This window comes from Sceloporus occidentalis, unplaced genomic scaffold (genome assembly GCF_023333645.1).
Source record: "Sceloporus occidentalis isolate IW3139 unplaced genomic scaffold, rSceOcc1.0.p SCAF_37, whole genome shotgun sequence".
NCBI lineage: Eukaryota > Metazoa > Chordata > Lepidosauria > Squamata > Phrynosomatidae > Sceloporus > Sceloporus occidentalis.
In genome coordinates this window covers 3,816,866-3,834,708 of record NW_028317017.1, presented here as the reverse complement: position 1 = coordinate 3,834,708, position 17,843 = coordinate 3,816,866, and the positions used below count along the sequence as shown (strand labels likewise).

Genomic DNA, 17,843 nt, shown 5'->3' with positions numbered 1-17,843 from the left:
ACCGGGGAGAGGAGTCGCTTTGTGCCGCTTTTCCAATTTGGAAATGGTCTGTGATACATCAACAATCCTCCCAAATTCTATGCGTTTGCGTTTAGCCCCGAGTTGTATCAAATGGCCCCTGATAACTGATTTGTGAGCCTCCCATACAATGGGAACTGAGACATCCGGGGTGCAATTCTCCACAAAAAAGTTATTTAGGTATGATGCTAAGTCTTCAACACTAGCAGGGTCGTTTAAGAGATTCTCATTTAATCGCCAGCTCCAGGTTTTCCTGGGGGTCAAAGGAAATTCCAATATGGGCTGGGGCATGATCACTCATGACCTGAATGTCAATATCGGACGAATGTAGCAAAGGTAAATGATAATGAGAAATAAATAATGCATCAATTCTAGTATAAGGATTATGTACATGTAAATAATATGTAAAATCTAGATCCGAGACGTGAAGAGCCCTCCAGACGTCAGTAAGTTGGTTGGAGTGAAGTAAACGTTTGGCTCTTTTAATATGCGCAAAAGGGATATGGGATCTTCCTGTAGAGCAATCCCTGGCGGGGTCCAGAGTCATATTAAGATCCCTGCCAAATAGCGTTAAGCCCTCTTAGGAGTCCGCAAGACGGGACAAAAGACGCACTAAAAACTTGGACTGATTTTGATTGGGTGCGTAAACGTTTGCCAAAGTGACCTTCTGTTGTCCTATAAAACCCTTAAGAAACAGTCCTCTACCGTCAGGGTCTCTCCAAATATCGAGAAATTGAAAGGGGACCAATTTGTGTATCATAATGGCAACGCCTCTGGACTTAGAGTCCGGGGAGCTAGCTAGGAAGATAGTATGAAAGTGCTTATTAGTTAGTCGGAACTCCTTTTCGAGGCTAAAAAGTGAGTTTCTTGGACAAATACTATATGGGATTTCATGGATTGTAATACATATAATAATTTAGAACGCTGCTGGGGCTTATTAAGGCCCTGTTACAGGGTCACCGTACCCAAGGCTGGGTACCCCTGTTTGAGGGCTGAGGAATCACCAGTCAGTCCCTCATACGGATAGCACTCAGCTATCCACGGATCATCCAGACCACCATTCGCAGTAAACCAAGAAGAACTCTCTTTATTACAAAAACACAGAACTTATATACAATCTCAATGCAATGTGTACCGAACCCAACCCCCAATCCCATCAGCCACATACCATCACAAATCCCATCAGTATACAGGGGATGTATCAGGTGAGGGGATTACAGAATACAATGGGTTCCCCCACCTGTGTTATCCCCCCTGTAGTGCGGGTGCCGTCTGGGCAGACAGGGCTGTGCTGGCTGATTAAGAGCCCCAGCCAGATTATAGGATCGTCTCTTTGAAGGCTGGGGCTGAATCCACATCAGTCTCTGGGCCGGTTACACAATAAACACAATATAATATATTACCGGGTCACAGTATACAGAACCGGACACAAAAGTGCTCCGTGACCCGGCTAAACTTCATATGACATATGAGCCAGCTAGCCTGGCCCTGTCACAGGCCCGTACATTTATTGTGGTAAATTTCGCCATAGCAAAGTATGTGAACTGGGGGAGAGCCATACAGAGTACCAACACACCTGAGCCTCAAACAAAAACATACAAAAGCAAACAAATGAAAAAAAAACAAATAAACTGGAGGTAACATCAACAAACAAGATGCTACATGGATGCCGAAGCATCAAATTGTGAGCCAACGGACTGAACAAATGGTCCATAGCCCAGGCCACTGACCGGAAACAGTCAGGGTCGGCAGGCTCCTGTAGGGGTAGGCACAAGAGAGAGGAGACAAAGTAGACAAGGAAGGTATGTTGTTCACTCAAGCCCCCCCGCCTCGGTGAGAAATACACACTGAAGTGTACGGATGCAATATATGTAAAAAGAAGTATAACATGGGGTCGGGAAGACGTTTTCTAGTACCATATGAAGAATTCAGCTAATAGATGGCAGAGGAAAAGGAGTGCGAGGAGAACTGACAGCCGAAATAGACATATACCAAAAGGTAAACCGGCGAATAAAACCATCCTCCCATCACTCATAGCATATCAAAACAAAGGTATACATGAACGAGTAAATGCGCGTCGTGAACAATGGGATATGAACAACGGGTGTTAAGTGAGGGAGAAATCAACTCACAGCAGCAACAGTGTCCCAAAAGCTTCTGAAGATGATAGCCGATCGTCGAGGTTCTTGTGGAACGCAGTGTAGTGCGCACAGGTAAGTTGAGTGTCAGCAACAGTGTCTCAAAAGCTTCTGCGGATGATAGCCGACCATTGAGGTTCTTGTGGAACGTGGTGTAGTGCGCATAGGTAAGTTGAGGGTAGCGATCATCTAGAAACGTGAGGAGCCCGTTCTAGGAATCAAAGTCGACTGGAAGTGTGTGCAGACCGCCAAGGAGACTAGACTTCGAGGGTGAGGGATGGAGAGGGGTGAAAAGCTTTATCCAGAATGTGTGGTACAAGCAAAGCGTTGTCAGGTTGGAACGGCATGCATGAAAGTGAGACATAAAAATAAAAAAATAAATAAAAAGTCCCATATTAAGAAGCAGCCGAACCAGGTATCTTCTGCCGCTTCTGGCTTTGTTGTTTAGGCGACCAGTCATTCGCTGGATTGCGGGGACGATCCAGTTTTGAAAACGGAGGATCCCAGTTGGGAATGTCAATATTCGGCAATCCAAGACTTGATAGGAAAGTTGGAATATCTGAGGCTTGGTGAATCGGGTAGGAATCCTTGCCTTTGCGGGCAATCAAAGCAAACAGAAAACCCCATTGATAGGGGATAGCCGCCTCTCTCAAAGCCAAAGTAATCGGTTTCAACATTCGCCTAGTATTTAATGTGGTGGGTGATAAGTCAGGAAAGACAATGATAGTATGAGTGTCCCACATGATGGAATCTTGAGCCCTGCAATCTCGTAGGATTGATTAAGTGGAAAGTGATGTAAACGACATATGATATCCCTTGGTGGTTGGGAATCAGTACCTTTGGCTCTCAGGGCCCGCGTAAGTATCCTCAGAGAGCGCGCTGTTAGGACTGGCGGGAGGAGATGCGGCCTTCTTTGAGAGAGAGTCCCTGGAGTCTTGATCAAACGCACCATGAAACGAACTGAGGTAAGGTTCAATTTTTCTTTGCTCTCCTGTGCTTTTGGAGTAGCAGCAGCTTTGTTGGTCTTCCCCATTATGATGTGCATCCAAAAAAAGCTTTATAAACGAGGAGGCTCGACGGAACTTCAGTCTCAAGCGTCCATCTTGCCCCGAATGTTGTTATATCCTGATACGTAAAGCCACAGAATTCAAAGAGGGTGTACTTTCTTTTTCAATAGGGGAAACAAAAATACATTCTTCTGAGCTATGTGGGTTTGATTATATAGCATATATACTAATATTTATTATTATATATATATATATATATACACTATATACACTACTTCAGTTCTATAAAATCTTCAATTATTTTTATTTTATAATCTTTTGGATTATTAAGATAATCAAACCCATTTTCTGGGAGGGTTTAAGAAAGTTTTGCAGGGGTTCTTGTTAGAAGGGCTCCTAGAGATTTTCTTATATCTTGACTTCTATCCAATAATAAAAATATACTTTTGTTTGTTTTTTTTTAAACTTCTGAGGTGATGCACCAATTCACAATTTATTTACTGGAATATCTTTCTGACCCTTTTAGTCCCCATTAGGATGTACCTGAACACGCTTAAAACTTGTGGCAAGAAGCCATAGGTACGCCTTGCTGGCTTCTGCCGACCGATCACATGTAACTGTGCATACCGCACCTCCAGTTCAAAGAATGACTGATCACGCGTTCCATTGTGGTAAATGTCACTGTCAATAGTATTTATAAAAAAAACTAAAACATGTAATACAAGGTAATCTATAAAGCATGTATGTGGGGTATGACTAATCAGGAGATTGGGTCATTTTTCTCCTGCGGCATCGACATGATGGAAGAAAATTTAAGCAGGAATGCAAAAATGTGTTTTTGTTTTCACTATTAATAAGGTTTTATGATTTTAAAAGAAAGCCCTACCTCTCTTGAACAAACTGATGTATAATTTGCAAGGGTTCAAACATGGAAAAAGAGGAGTCATGGTTTAACATATAGTAAAAATTGAAAATATAGACATATTGGTCCTTTGGTTATATAAATAATAATAAAAAAAACCCACAAAACCCAGGACTAAAGGTTGCTTAATACTGGCTTCCACAAAACAAAACTCCTTAATAGGGTAATTTCCACCATTTGTTATTACTAGTATCAGACTAAAATGAAGTTTTCCAAAAATTGTGCTTTTAAAAAAAAAAAAAAAGTTCTAGCTTTTGCATGTTTTCAGGCAGCCGAATAGTTAAATCGGCATGTGTTCTAGAACGGTTAATTTAGCCCAGCTGACTATGCTCAACTGGAAATTTTTTTTTTTATCCATGGGCCCCATTTAATGCCTACAAAACATTTGTATATTATTAAAAAAAAAAATGAAGATGGACACCGGACTTGCACACTGCTCGGTTACATTTGCAGTAAATGTACTTTGCTATTGCCAATGCTCTGCTGGCGCATTCAGTAAACAAGATATACAAGTACATATCTGCAAACGTTGTTACACACATGGTGTAAAGCAGTTAAACCATAAAACTATAGCTGTATAGAAACTGAAACTATATTTTTATTGGTGAAATAGCTTCCCATGTTATTTGCATTAAGGGTTAATGTTTAACTTGCAATAATTTTCACATAAAGAAGTTTCAATGACAAACTAAGGTTATGTGAAGTCTTGAATATGACCTGAAACATTCATATTATACTTAGAAATATACCTTAAAATTTCTATATGGTTTATTGCATGCTAGAAGGTTGTTCCAGTTCTATAAGCAAACATTTGGATCATTGGCCTCTATTAGGCGGGTGAATAAGGGGCAATATATTTGCTATGGTCGGGCAGTGTTACTACTTTTACTCCAAAGACTTTGTGGGTTGAAGAACAAATATGCAATCTCCATTCATATAATGTATAAGATCTGATGAATTAACAAAACTGGCCAAGATACAGACTTAGAAGTAAATAGTGGCACTATGTAGATAACATTGACTAGAGTTCCCTGCAAACCTTCAGGTACCACTCCACAAACAAGTTCATATTTTCACATTTTTTTTTTTTTAAACAGGTTTATTAAATAAAAGTTTATTAGACATTTTCATGAACAAAAAAAAGGCAACTTCACATTGGTATTAAAAAAGTAATATTCTGCGTACTAGAATGTGAGCAGGTGATAAACTACCAAAATTTTCAAAATCTTGTTTGATTTTTATAAGCCCCCCCCCCCCCCCGGGTTTATCAGTGAAATAAATAAAACAGTCTTGTAAATGATTTCATAAGAAAGGCCGCAGACCAACAATGTCTTGCTTACTCCGCAGTATTCGAGCCGGTGTCTACAGAGGAAAAAAAACATGAAATAGTAAGTATAGTTAAACACAAATTGCACGGTTGTATCCTTCATGACAATGGCTGCAGTGTTTGCATTTAGCTGTAATTTTTTCTTCTCGTTTACTGTATCCATACGAATAATATTTTTTCCAGGACAAGATAGGCTTTATTTAGATACCATTATTTTGATGATCTAATTTACTTTTAAAAAGGTTGGGAAAACACACACTTTTACTGGAAAAATATTTTACTCATCTACAAAAACTAATGAAAAAGACCTGCTAAATATATTCTAATACACTGGCTTAACTCAGTTAACCCCATGACATGCCAGGAATATCAAGTTAAGGGGATATGTATGCATTCTACTAATATAGGCATGGGGTTAAAATATCAGCAATAGTATAGCGCTAATGAATGAAGCAGATACACTTGGATGAAAACAAAAGCTACTGAGAAGAGATTTAATTAGCATAAGCTAAGTTTTAGTGTTAAGTCGTAAGAAAATGAAAGGCCATTTACAAGACAAACAAGAGAAATACACTGGGTGGCAAACAGTAAGAGGCAAAGATTAACCTTGTAATAAGCATAACACGTGCGTAATCTTTTGAAATCAAGATAGGAGAAATATCTTACTTTTGCCATCACACGCTACGATCTTAACTTTATCCACTTTCACCAAGTCAGTCACCTCCCTGAACTCCACGTCATTCAGTACAAAGGTCCAGACATTATCACAAAATCTGTATGTGTTCAGTGATCCCTAAAAAAAAGAATTATAGGAAAAAAAAAATTTCTGTTAAAATGCCTCTGGAAAAATAGTTTGCTAAAATAAAAAAAATAAAAAAAAAGACAAAAAACCCCCAAACTTTGTATTATACATTCTGATAATCTGAAAGTACAGCAAGACTGATGTTGCTGGTGAGAAAATGAAGCAATTCCCTTTACGGGATAGCCACTGCAGGAGGGATCTTTTGGCATAAAAGTCATCCACACCTACTGAAAACTGTGCAGAGCGATAAATAAAATAAAAAAAAGGTAGGGGGCAACTAAATGGAAATATCATTACAACAACACTTAGTGGCATTATAAAATATGCAATATCGACAACATGATGCATGTCTCAAAGATTTCTAAATTGCGATAGCTTCCTAGAGAAACGTGACTGCGTTGCCACCTAGAGGTAAGTGAAATAATGAAGGAAACAAAAATGTGACACTATGTTAAAAACATTAGAAATAAAAATCAATATTTAAGTAGCTTAATAGGTTTATTGCTGTAGGTGAGAAGCCATTATTATTAAAAACGTTAGAGAGAAAGAAAAAAAAAAAAAAGCCAGTTCGGATCTCTCGAAATTACTATAGGAATGTTGTAAATAGGGCTGCAACTAACGATTATTTTCATAATCGAGTAGTTGGCCGATTATTTTTTCAATTAATTGGATAAAAAAAAAATAAAAAAATATGCAAATGTTTTGTTTATTTAAAGAACAAATGGTGCACCACAAGCACCAGAATAAAAAAAGAAAACGTAACATTTACATTAATGTGTCATTGTACTCACACAACACTTATCTCTATCACAATGGCATTTATCTAATCGCCTTATTTTACTGACGTAATACCGTATTGGCTCGATTATAGGCCGCACCATAAAAGTTAGGTGCTTTTCTAAAGAAAAATTTATATTTTTAGAAAAAATACACATTAGTGGAACAGTAAAATAGTATTCTACCAAACATACTGTATTTTAACATTTTTGGTATCTATTATGCAGTTAGCCAACATATATTACATACAAACAGAAAACCAATAGCCATTTTAACAGATATGCCACTCTGACCCCCCCCCCCAATATGCTGCCACTCTGCCCCCCCCCCCCCGATTTACCAATGCAGACTCGTGGTGTCTAGAATACGTGTAGACAACTTCCGCTGTCGACAGTTACACCGGGGATTCTATGACTCTCTGGAAGTGCCAGCTGCCGAGGTTGTCCACGCGTATGCTAGACACCAGGAGTCTTCACTTCAACAACCTCCCCTGCCAGCACTTCCCACGGCGGAAATGCCAGAAGTTGTCTATGTGTATCGCGCAGACGTCCACCGGCTGGATTAGTAGAATCCAGTTTCCCTGCAAAGCTGCCGGGGATGTGGATCCTAACCCTGCTGCCTGCCCGGCGCTCGGAACTGCATGTCCTGGGCGTCGGGCGATACAAATTGCGCATTCCTGCGCTAAACCCCGATTATAGGCCCCACCCCCACTTTAAAGACTTAAAGTGTGTGGGGGGGTGGAGTGCGGCCTATATTCGGGCCAATACGGTAATAAAAACTATATTTTACAAGAACCCAAACACAATATTTCTCAAAATAGGTTTTAATACATAAAAAAGTTTTGGTAGTAAATATTCATATGTAAACTTTTTTTTTTATATTTAATGAAAACTATGATTGAGAAAAATGCATTTCTTGTTTAATTTTATTTGCCAACCTGACACCCAGTTATGCATTTCTGACCCCAGGCTTGCCACTCTGCCCCCCAGATATGCCTTATACCTGCTATATGCCACTGTGCCCCTCTGATATGCCACATATCCCCCATATGCCACTGTGCCCCATGATATGCCTTTCTGTCCCGTCCCCCCCAGCCCCCCAGACTCCCTGGTGTCTAGTGGGGGCAGCTGGTGAACCTCCGCTGCTGGCCAGCACTTCCGCTGGAGCTTCTATGACTAAGCAGAAGGTCATGTCGCGCAGGCGCTCAGTCATAGACGCCCCAGCAAAAGTGGAGGGCAGAAGCCGAGGTTTTCTGCACACATCGCATAGACGCCCACTGGCTGCCAGAGAGGAGGATCTAGAGCGTTGCAGGGGATCTGGATCTTAGTGTTATAGTCAGACCTCTATTTGATAAAATCGATTCTAATCATTTTCATTATTGATTACTTGTTGCAGCCCTAAATTACCACAACGTTGCCCAATATCACAGCTTTCTATCCAAACTAATAACCCAAAAATGATAAAGTACAAGCTACACAAAAAAGAAAAACATTTTTTTTAGCTCAATTTTATATCTGGAAACTATAGCCAAACGCTAGTTCAAAGTAACAAAGAGGCATCTGTTACGCAATACAAGTGTCGTCCGATAACCATAATGACCAACCTAGAAGCTTGGGGAATTACACAAGGACATGTATATATGTAAATAAAGAAATATGAAGAGTCAAACAACCTTGCAATCAGTGTGATTGTGTTTACACAAAGTAAATGTATTCCCTTATTGCCTGCAGAAGGGGATAGTTTGGGTAAATCAATTAATCAACGTAATTCAGTTTTGCTAAGTGGCACAACTTCATAAGGGGGCAAGCAAGATAGGCCTAGAGAGTTGCAAGTTTATTAAGAGCATACGCTTCCCCACTGTTACCTAACATTCAGTGTAAATTAAATGTGCAGTTGTTTTCAGCCTTTGTACACTCTGCATGCGTTAGTGCTTTGGCAGAAACATATGTGTGAGATATAATATAATATATATATATTATATTATTACACACACACACACAGAATCTCACAAAAGTGAGTACACATTTTTGTAAGTATTTTATTATATCTTTTCATGTGACAACACTGAAGAAATTACACTCTGCTACAATGTAAAATAGTGAGTGTACAGCCTGTATAACAGTGTACATTTGCTGTCCCCTCAAATATAACTCAACACACAGCCATTAATGTCGAAAGCTTGGCCCAAATTGTCAATATTTTGTGTGGCCACCATTATTTTCCAGCACTGCCTTAACCCTCTTGGGCATGGAGTTCACCAGAGCTTCCCAGAACGCCACTGGAGTCCCTCTTCCATTCCTCCATGACGGAGCTGGTGGATGTTAGAGACCTTAGGCTCCCCCACCTTCCGTTTGAAGATGCCCCACAGATGCTCAATAGGGTTTAGGTCTGGAGACATACTTGGCCAGTCCATCACCTTTACCCTCAGCTTTTTTTGGAAGGCAGTGGTCGTCTTCATGTTGGAATACTGCCCTGCGGCCCAGTCCCCGAAGGGAGGGGATCATGCTCTGCTTCAGTATGTTGGCATTCATGGTTCCTTCAATGAACTGTAGCTCCTCAGTGCCAGCAGCACTCATGCAGGCCCAGACCATGACACTCCCACCACCACGCTTGACTGCAGACAGTACACACTTGTCTTTGTACTGCTCACCTGGTTGCCGCCACACACGCTTGACACCAACTGAACCAAATAAGTTTATCTTGGTCTCATCGGACCACAGGACACGGTTCCGGTAATCCATGTCCTTAAGCTGCTTGTCTTCAGCAAACTGTTTGTGGGCTTTCTTGGGCATCATCTTTAGAAGAGGCTTCCATCTGGGACGACAGCCACGCAGACCAATTTAATGCAGTGTGTGGCGTATGGTCTGATCACCGACAAACTGACCCGCAAACTCTGCAGCAATGCTGGCAGCACGCATACGTCTATTTCCCAATGACAACCTCTAGATATGACGCCGAGCACGTGCACTCAACTTCTTTGGTCGACCATGGCTAGCCTGTTCCGAGTGGAACCTGTCCCGTGAAACCGCTGTATGCAGCTCAGTTTTAGGGTCTTGGCAATCATCTTATAGCCTAGGCCATCTTTATGTAGAGCAACAATTCTTTTTCTCAGATCCTCAGAGAGTTCTTTGCCATGAGGTGACATGTTGAACTTCCAGTAACCAGTATCAGAGTGATAATATCAAATTTAACACACCTGCTCCCCATTCACACCTGAGACCTTGTAACACTAACGAGTCACATGACACCGGGGAGGGAAAATGGCTAATTGAGCCCCAATTTGGACACTTCCACTTAGGGATGTACTCCCTTTTGTTGCCAAGGCTTAGACATTAATGGCCGTGTGTTGAGTTATATTTGAGGGGACAGCAAATTTACACTGTTACACAGGCTGTACACTCACTATTTTACTATTTAGCAGAGTGTCATTTCTTCAGTGTTGTCACATGAAAATATTCACAAAAATGTGAGGGGTGTACTTTTGTGAGATAAAGTATATAAGGAGGCATAAAAACACACATACACTAATATATATATATATATATATATATATATAGACACACACACACCCACTTTATTATTATGTGACATCAATACGGACATGTCCTAGTAGACATCCAACAAAGATATGTGTGTCAACAAACACTGACAAAATAACCTCAATACGTACCCTGAAGTTTACTCTGTTCCTGACTCGCTGGGCCAATGCTGAATTAATAGCCTTGTCAAACTGAAGCAGTACTTGAAGGGCAAGCTGAGGATTAATCTGCTGAGACTAGTGAACAAGAACACAAATAAAGCAGATTAGTTCAGTTTAACACACACTATATATATATATATATATATATAAATATATATATATATATATATATATATATATATATATATATATATATATATATATATATATATATACCGCATTTGCTCGATTATAAGACGACCCTGATTATAAGACGACCCCCCAAAATCTGAATATTAACTTAGGAAAAAAAAGAAAAAGCCTGAATATAAGACGACCCTAAAGGAAAAAAGTTTTACCAGTAAATGTTAATTCATGTAAACTATTTTTTTAAATAAAAGCTACGATTGCGAAAAAAATTTTTTTTGTTTTTATTTCCTTGTATTTTCCAACCTGTCCCCCAGTTACGCACATCTGCCCCCAGGCTTGCCACACCAATATGGCACTGTGGCCCATGATATGCCTTTTAACCCTCTATATGCCACTGTGCCACATGGTATGCCTTTTGACCCCCTATGTGCCACTCTGCCTCCAGAAATGCCTTATACCCATATATATCCCATTCTGGCATTTAGGGGGTTAAAATGCATATTATGGGGCAGAGTGGCATATAGGGAGGTATAAGGCATTCCAGGAGGCAGAGTGGCATTAAGGGAGTTAAAAGGCATTGTATAGAGCACTCTGCCTCCAGAAATGCCTTATACCCCTATATGCCACTCTGGCATTTAGGGGGTTAAAAGGCATATTATGGGGCAGAGTGGCATATAGGGAGGTATTAGGCATTTCAGGAGGCAGAGTGCTCTATTAAATGCCCCCTTAACGCCACTCTGCCTCCTGAAATGCCAGAGTGGCATATAGGGGTATAAAGTATTCCAGAAATGCCCTATGCCCCCATTTAACACACACACGCACTTACCGGTACTTCCAATTCCCTGCTGTATTGCCGGGGCAGCGGGTTGACGTCTCCTTCCACTGCAGCCGGAAGGAGGTGGAGTTGGCAGCGGGGGTTTGTCTGCGTCCGTCGCGGATACCTTCCCCGGCTGTCAGAGATATCCGCGGATCGCGTAGACGTCAACCCGCTGCCCCGGCAATAAAGCAGGAAGCACTGGTAAGTGTGTGTGTGTGTGTGTGTGTGTGTGTGTGTGGGGTGGGGGGGGGGGGGGGAAGGAAGGAGGATCCAGGTCCCCTGCAGCGGTGCGGGGGATCTGGATCTTAGTCTCATAATCAGACCTCTATTTGAGGTCTGATTAGAAGACGACCCCGATTAGAAGACGAGGGGTATTTTTCAGAGCATTTGCTCTGAAAAAAACCTTGTCTTATAATCGCGCAAATACGGTATATATATATTATATATATAAATAAAAGGGGCCTTCTCCAAACTGTTCTCACAAAGTTGGAAGCATAGCATTGTCCAAAATGTCTTGGTGTGTCCCAGTCAGCATTCGAAGACATTTTGGACAATGCTATGCTTGTTGTCTTGAAGCAAATAGCTTTGGGAAAGTGCTTCTATTAAAATCAATGGTAGCGCTTCACACAAATGTGCACTAGGATCTGCCTAGCACTGGAGTGGGATGTGTGGGAAATGTGAAGCTGTGAGGGTGATGGCTTGGGATATATAAGTAGGTTACTTACGGAGTACTAAGCATAAAAAAGGTTCTCTATTGTGCGTTATGTATATTTGAGAATCAGTGATGAGTTCCACATTTATCTCTGGTACATAATTTAAGAAAATGTTTATATATATATATATATATATATATATATATATATATATATATACACACACACCGTATTTGCTCGATTATAAGATGACCCCCCCAAAATCTGAATATTAATTTAGGAAAAAAAGCAAAAGCCTGAATATAAGATGACCCTTTAGGAAAATTTTTTTACCAGTAAATGTTAATTCATGTAAACTATTTTTTTTTTTAATAAAAGCTATGATTGAGAAAATATTTTGTTTTTATTTCCTTTTATTGTCCAACCTGCCCCCCCCCAGTTATGCACATCTACCCCCAGGCTTGCCACTCTGGCCCAGAAAGACCGGAGTATCCAGGTCCCCTGCAGCGCTGCGGGGATCTGGATCTTAGTCTCATAGTCAGACCTATTTGAGGTCTGTTTATAAGACGACCCCGATTTTAAGACGAGGGGTATTTTTCAGAGCATTTGCTCTGGAAATAACCTCATCTTTTAATTAAGCAAATACGGTATATATATTGAGTACAAAAATGTAACAAGGATGCCCTACTGTGCAAGTCTTTAGTACAACGTTGGTTACATTCAGAATGAGACACACACAAATATGTCAAACCTGTATGAGCTCATCTAGGCTTTCTTGAAGACTATTGCCTAATGTGGTATTCCTGTACAACTGGTATGCCATGTTCTATGGAGGTCAAATGCCAATCACCATCCACAATGGTGTTGCTGAGATGCTTCAATAAGGTCCCTGTCAGAAGAACAAAAACAAACATATTCGAGGAATTAAAAACTTCTACTGCAGTGTTTGTTTTTTGTATAATGAAATAAAGCTAAAGTATATATATTCAACAGACCATTTCATATATCTCTCAAGCAGAAGGTGTGGAACACCAAATATGAAACAGGACCAAATCAAGAACTGCACGCAATACAAACGCCAGTCGCAAGTTTCAATCATTAAGCAGAGCGCTAGTAATAGAGCCAACCCTTACCCCTAAAAAGCCACATGCCTTCTTGTGTACCACCTTAGTACTGGCCTGTTTTTGCACAGTGTAGATCAGTTTTTAATCATTTTGCTCATTACTAGGCAATTTCTACATATCAGAAAATAACCAAAAGGTACGAAGAAGAAGATCTGTCATATAGCCAACAGGACACACTTTATTAATCTGCAAAGGATAACCTAACTCCATTCTGTTTCTCTCTTGGGCCTGAAGGTGTATTATAATTAAAACACGCATTATTTCATGACTATTTCACATCATTTTACTTTTCCCCATGTGACGTAATTTTGGCGAAGGTCTGTGATGGCGCAGCTTCTTGAATTCGGAGTCCCCTCGATACTAAACTATTACTAGTGAGGTCTCGCAAGACCGCCACATCTTGCTTAACAAATACACGATCCCGATAGTTAGAAATAATAACGCAAAAAGAGAGCAGCTGCTTCAATAATTCATGGCAGCTGCGAAAACATACGGCAGCGAACGAATGCTAGTGACACCGGGAGTTTGTAAACGTTACACAGCTGAAATAAGCGCAGCCCCGTGAACGGCTAAAAAAACCAAAACTTTTTAACAGTAAAAATATGCGAAAGCTACAAGCAGCTTTCCTCCCGAGTCCCACTCACCAAGCTCTGCCGCTGTCCTTACAAACTTCCGTCAACATGCACCGGAAGTAAATCTGAAGACTTCCCTTGTCGCCAAAAGAAGACGCAGGGCAGAGGAGGTCACGTGGGAGTATTTGCTCCTGGAGATTACGCACGATTTAACGTAAACTACGCTCTAGTATTAGTGATCATCTAATAGTGGGAGCGTATCTGCTTCTTGCATACACGTCATAAGCATTTATAAAACAATCCGGGGCGCTATTCTTCTGTAATAAATATGGCGGAGCTGATCACGTAGGTTGATGACAGCGCTTCGGTGTAATAAAAAAAACAACTAAGCATTATCGCGCCGTTACGCGGCTTAAATGTTAAACATTTACTCTGGCCCGTTTATAAATTCGCTGCTGTACCTCATTCTAGGAGCTCGGAGTATGTTACGCAGCGCCATATATATTACTCCTTTAATAGCCCATCGGGCAGATTCTATGTGATGACTTACCGTGTGTTAACCAAATGACTCAAGTAACCAGCCTTATTATTTAACCCTTTTTGGGACCGGGGCTTTTTAATACACTGAGGATCAGATTTTGTTGGTTTATTTTTTGTAAATGTTACCATATGTTTGTAAAACCATTATTCCCCTTTCCATATCATATCCGCACAAATTATACATCCCCGTTGGGGACCTCTCATGAATTTTTATGTCATAACATCACTGGGCCCCCAATAAACTTATTTTTTTTTATTTATATTTCACTTTCCTCTAAGTATTAATATTTTGGAAGGGGGGGCTCTCCCTCTTTTCCTGCTGATCACACTGTGGGATCTGAGAATCTGCCCCTGAGAGTTCCCAAGGTATGTAAAAGGGTTTATTCACTGAAGTGAAAGTTGTGGTTTCAGCTCCATGACTTCAGTATACATCATGAAGGAATACCTCAAAAAGTTTAAACTACAGGAAGATTTTAGCTGGTTTTGTCTAATGTAAAATTGACAGATTATGGATTATGTTGCAGTAAATTCTGCATCAGGTGCTTTACTTATTAATAACCATTTTTCGGGTAAGCTAACTCCAGTCTTGTGACACAATGGATGTCCAATGCCAGTTTATGTGATCCAGTCCAGGAATCTCATAAAGCATGAAACGGGAAGGAGATGGACATTTAAACTCCCATTTTGCTCCCTGGGAAAGGAGAGGACCTTAAAAAAGTATCCCTGAGCTGAGTGTGACCTTACCCGTGTGTGTGAGCTGGCAGGGAGGATGTGGTCTAGTCCAGGAAAACAGGCCATTGAGAACCAGGCTTTTGTGTGATAGGTGGTGTTATATATATATATATATATATAAAAAATACGTTTTCTGGAAATATATTGCTCCTAAGCTAAAGGATCACGGACAGCCAAGGCTCATTGATGCGTGTGTGTGTGTGTGTGTGTTCAAACCCAAACTAACTACTGTAGCTGAAATTGCTGAAAAAAGTTAGTGCTGGTTCTGATAGAAAGGTGTCAGAACACACAGTGCATCAGTTTGTTGCATATGGGGCTGCGTAGCGGCAGACCAGTCAGGGTGCCCAATGCTGACCTATGTCCACTGCCGAAAGCGCCTACAATGGGCAAGTGAGCATAAGAACCGGACCACGGAGTGATAGAATAGGGTTGCCTGGTCTGTTGAATCACGTTTTCTTTTACATCACGTGGATGGCCGGGTGCGTGTACGTCGGTTGCCTAGAGAACACACGGGACCAGGACGCATCCATAGGGGCCCCACCTTGCAACTTACAGGACTTAAAGGACCTGCTGCTAACGTGTTGGTGCCAGATACCACAGCACACCTTCAGAGGTCTAGTGGAGTCAATGCCTTGACGGGTAGGGCTGTTTTGGCAACGAAAGTGGGGCGTACACAATATTAGGCAGGTGGTCATAATATTATGGCTGGGGTGTGTATAGACATATTCATCCATACATACATACATAAACCCCTTGAATCTCACTGTGGGAATTTTGCTTTAATCAGAATTACTTTTGTATTTATCATGGATGCTACCATGTGACAGTAGAGCACAATCAACTTTTCCTGATGATTGTAACGCTTAATTTTGCAGAGGGTTACTTCCACTTAATTTTTTTACATAACTTCTTACAGCTTATATTTTAAGATCATTGTTCTAAAATAAACTTGTCTGTCCAATGACAGAAGAAGCAATGCATTTTCATTTGTCTGGCTTTATTTTTTTCAGCGAAAAGAAACCAGTCCTTGTTAACGGTGTCTGTTTCTACATTAACTGCATACGTGGATAGTAAGGAGCAGGCACATGATATTACATATGACGGCAACAAAAACCCCCCCACAAAACATTTTCAAACATAGCTAACAGTTGTATCTTTTTTTGCAACAGTTAATGACAGCCTAAAATTTGCCTGCAGAGAGGACTGAGAACGCTAGAAAATATGGTTCACAAAAAAGTCATAAAAATATATATTATCTCTTTCCATTTCCTTTTTTATGAATATAAATACTTCAATGAAGAACATGCATCCACCAGATAAAAGTTGCAAGAGTCCATTCTACATACATAATAAAACAAAACATGTGGTTCTTTGACATTATATAAAATATAAAACAATTGTAATATAATATTAAAAAGGTAAGTATTAAGGTAAACAATTTAAAACTTGCACGTTGTGTCACAAACCTGACCTTACTGCAACATTTACATAGTTACATACAGGTACTATCGATCTAAGAAATGACACTTGATATAACACTATATTCTGCTGGCGGGATCCAAGCACCAAGGGTAACTCCCAAGCAGCCAGTCATTTCCCTTTAATATATAACAGTTTACAATCGGCTGTGAATAACGTCGACAGGCCACAATATAGTCTTAGCCTATAAAAAGGTAGTTTATCAAATGACAAGGACTCAGAATAATTGAAGCTGTTAAGCAGCACTATCCTACTTCACTTAACGTTTCTAAGGATTCAACGAAAACCAGCTAAAAGGGCAGGAAAAAGTTTGTTCCTATAGTGATACACCTTTGTTTAACCTACTATGACGTGGGGGTCTGACGCCTACGGGATGGCTGACAACAGAATTATTAATTACTCGTCAAGGTGGATTTCCTTTGCCTGGAAAATGATCAGCAGCAAGGCTTTACTAATGTCTCCAAGATTGCTATTGGGAAAAATGTTAAAGCGGTCTTCTTCACTGTGCAATTAAACAATACCCTCTGAAAGTCGTTGGGCTCCCTGTAGCCGGTACCTTCCCTATTGTTTTGAGCTGACAATTCAGAAATAAGCTCAGATGATATAACAGAACGAGGAAACAAAAATGGATCTCGGCAAGGAAATTATAATGACATCATCCAAGAGCCCTTCGACCTCAGGGGTCTATTCTAGCTATCATTCTACACAGTAGACTGCTTTCGCGGGACCCTGTAAATATATACATTATTACTCTGTAGAATAACAATTCCATTATTTACTAATAACTGAGTTACGAAATGCGTATTTATACATTGTAGTACTAAGTATACTATGATATTTGACCTCCATATTGTGGAAGGAATTCTGTATGTTTTAACACACATTTCTATTCCCTGCTCAAGCCCACAATAATTGTACTGTAATCATCCTATGGGCCTTCAAGAAAACAAATATCCTTTGAGATTTAAATATCTGCTATTTCTTTAAAAACATCTGTGTTTTGGTGTGAGCTTACACAGACCCCCCCCCCGGCTTAACAAAATAGTAGATCTTAATATTGGCCTCCAGGCTGAATGGTAAAAGCTATAACCCATCCAATAAGTTCA

At 40.3% G+C, this 17,843-nt stretch overlaps 1 protein-coding gene across 1 annotated transcript; it reads right to left on the bottom strand.

Moving 5' to 3' along the window:
• Positions 1-5,421: 5,421 nt before the first annotated feature.
• LOC149297749 (transcription initiation factor IIA subunit 2) lies at positions 5,422-13,113 on the bottom strand. Its single transcript, XM_089488309.1, has 4 exons — positions 13,042-13,113; positions 10,662-10,766; positions 6,079-6,205; positions 5,422-5,447 (listed from the first exon to the last, which is right to left on the bottom strand). The coding sequence occupies exons 1-4, from the start codon at positions 13,111-13,113 to the stop codon at positions 5,422-5,424; spliced, it is 330 nt and encodes a 109-aa protein (XP_089344435.1).
• Positions 13,114-17,843: the final 4,730 nt, after the last annotated feature.

Coding starts and splice junctions, on each gene's coding strand:
- LOC149297749 (XM_089488309.1), bottom strand. CDS start 13,113: ATGGCATACCAGTTGTACAGGAATACCACATTAGGCAATAGTCTTCAA. Junction 10,767..13,041: donor GCCTAGATGAGCTCATACAG/GTTTGACATATT, acceptor CTTGTTCACTAG/TCTCAGCAGATTAATCCTCA. Junction 5,448..6,078: donor CGTAGCGTGTGATGGCAAAA/GTAAGATATTTC, acceptor TTTCCTCTGTAG/ACACCGGCTCGAATACTGCG.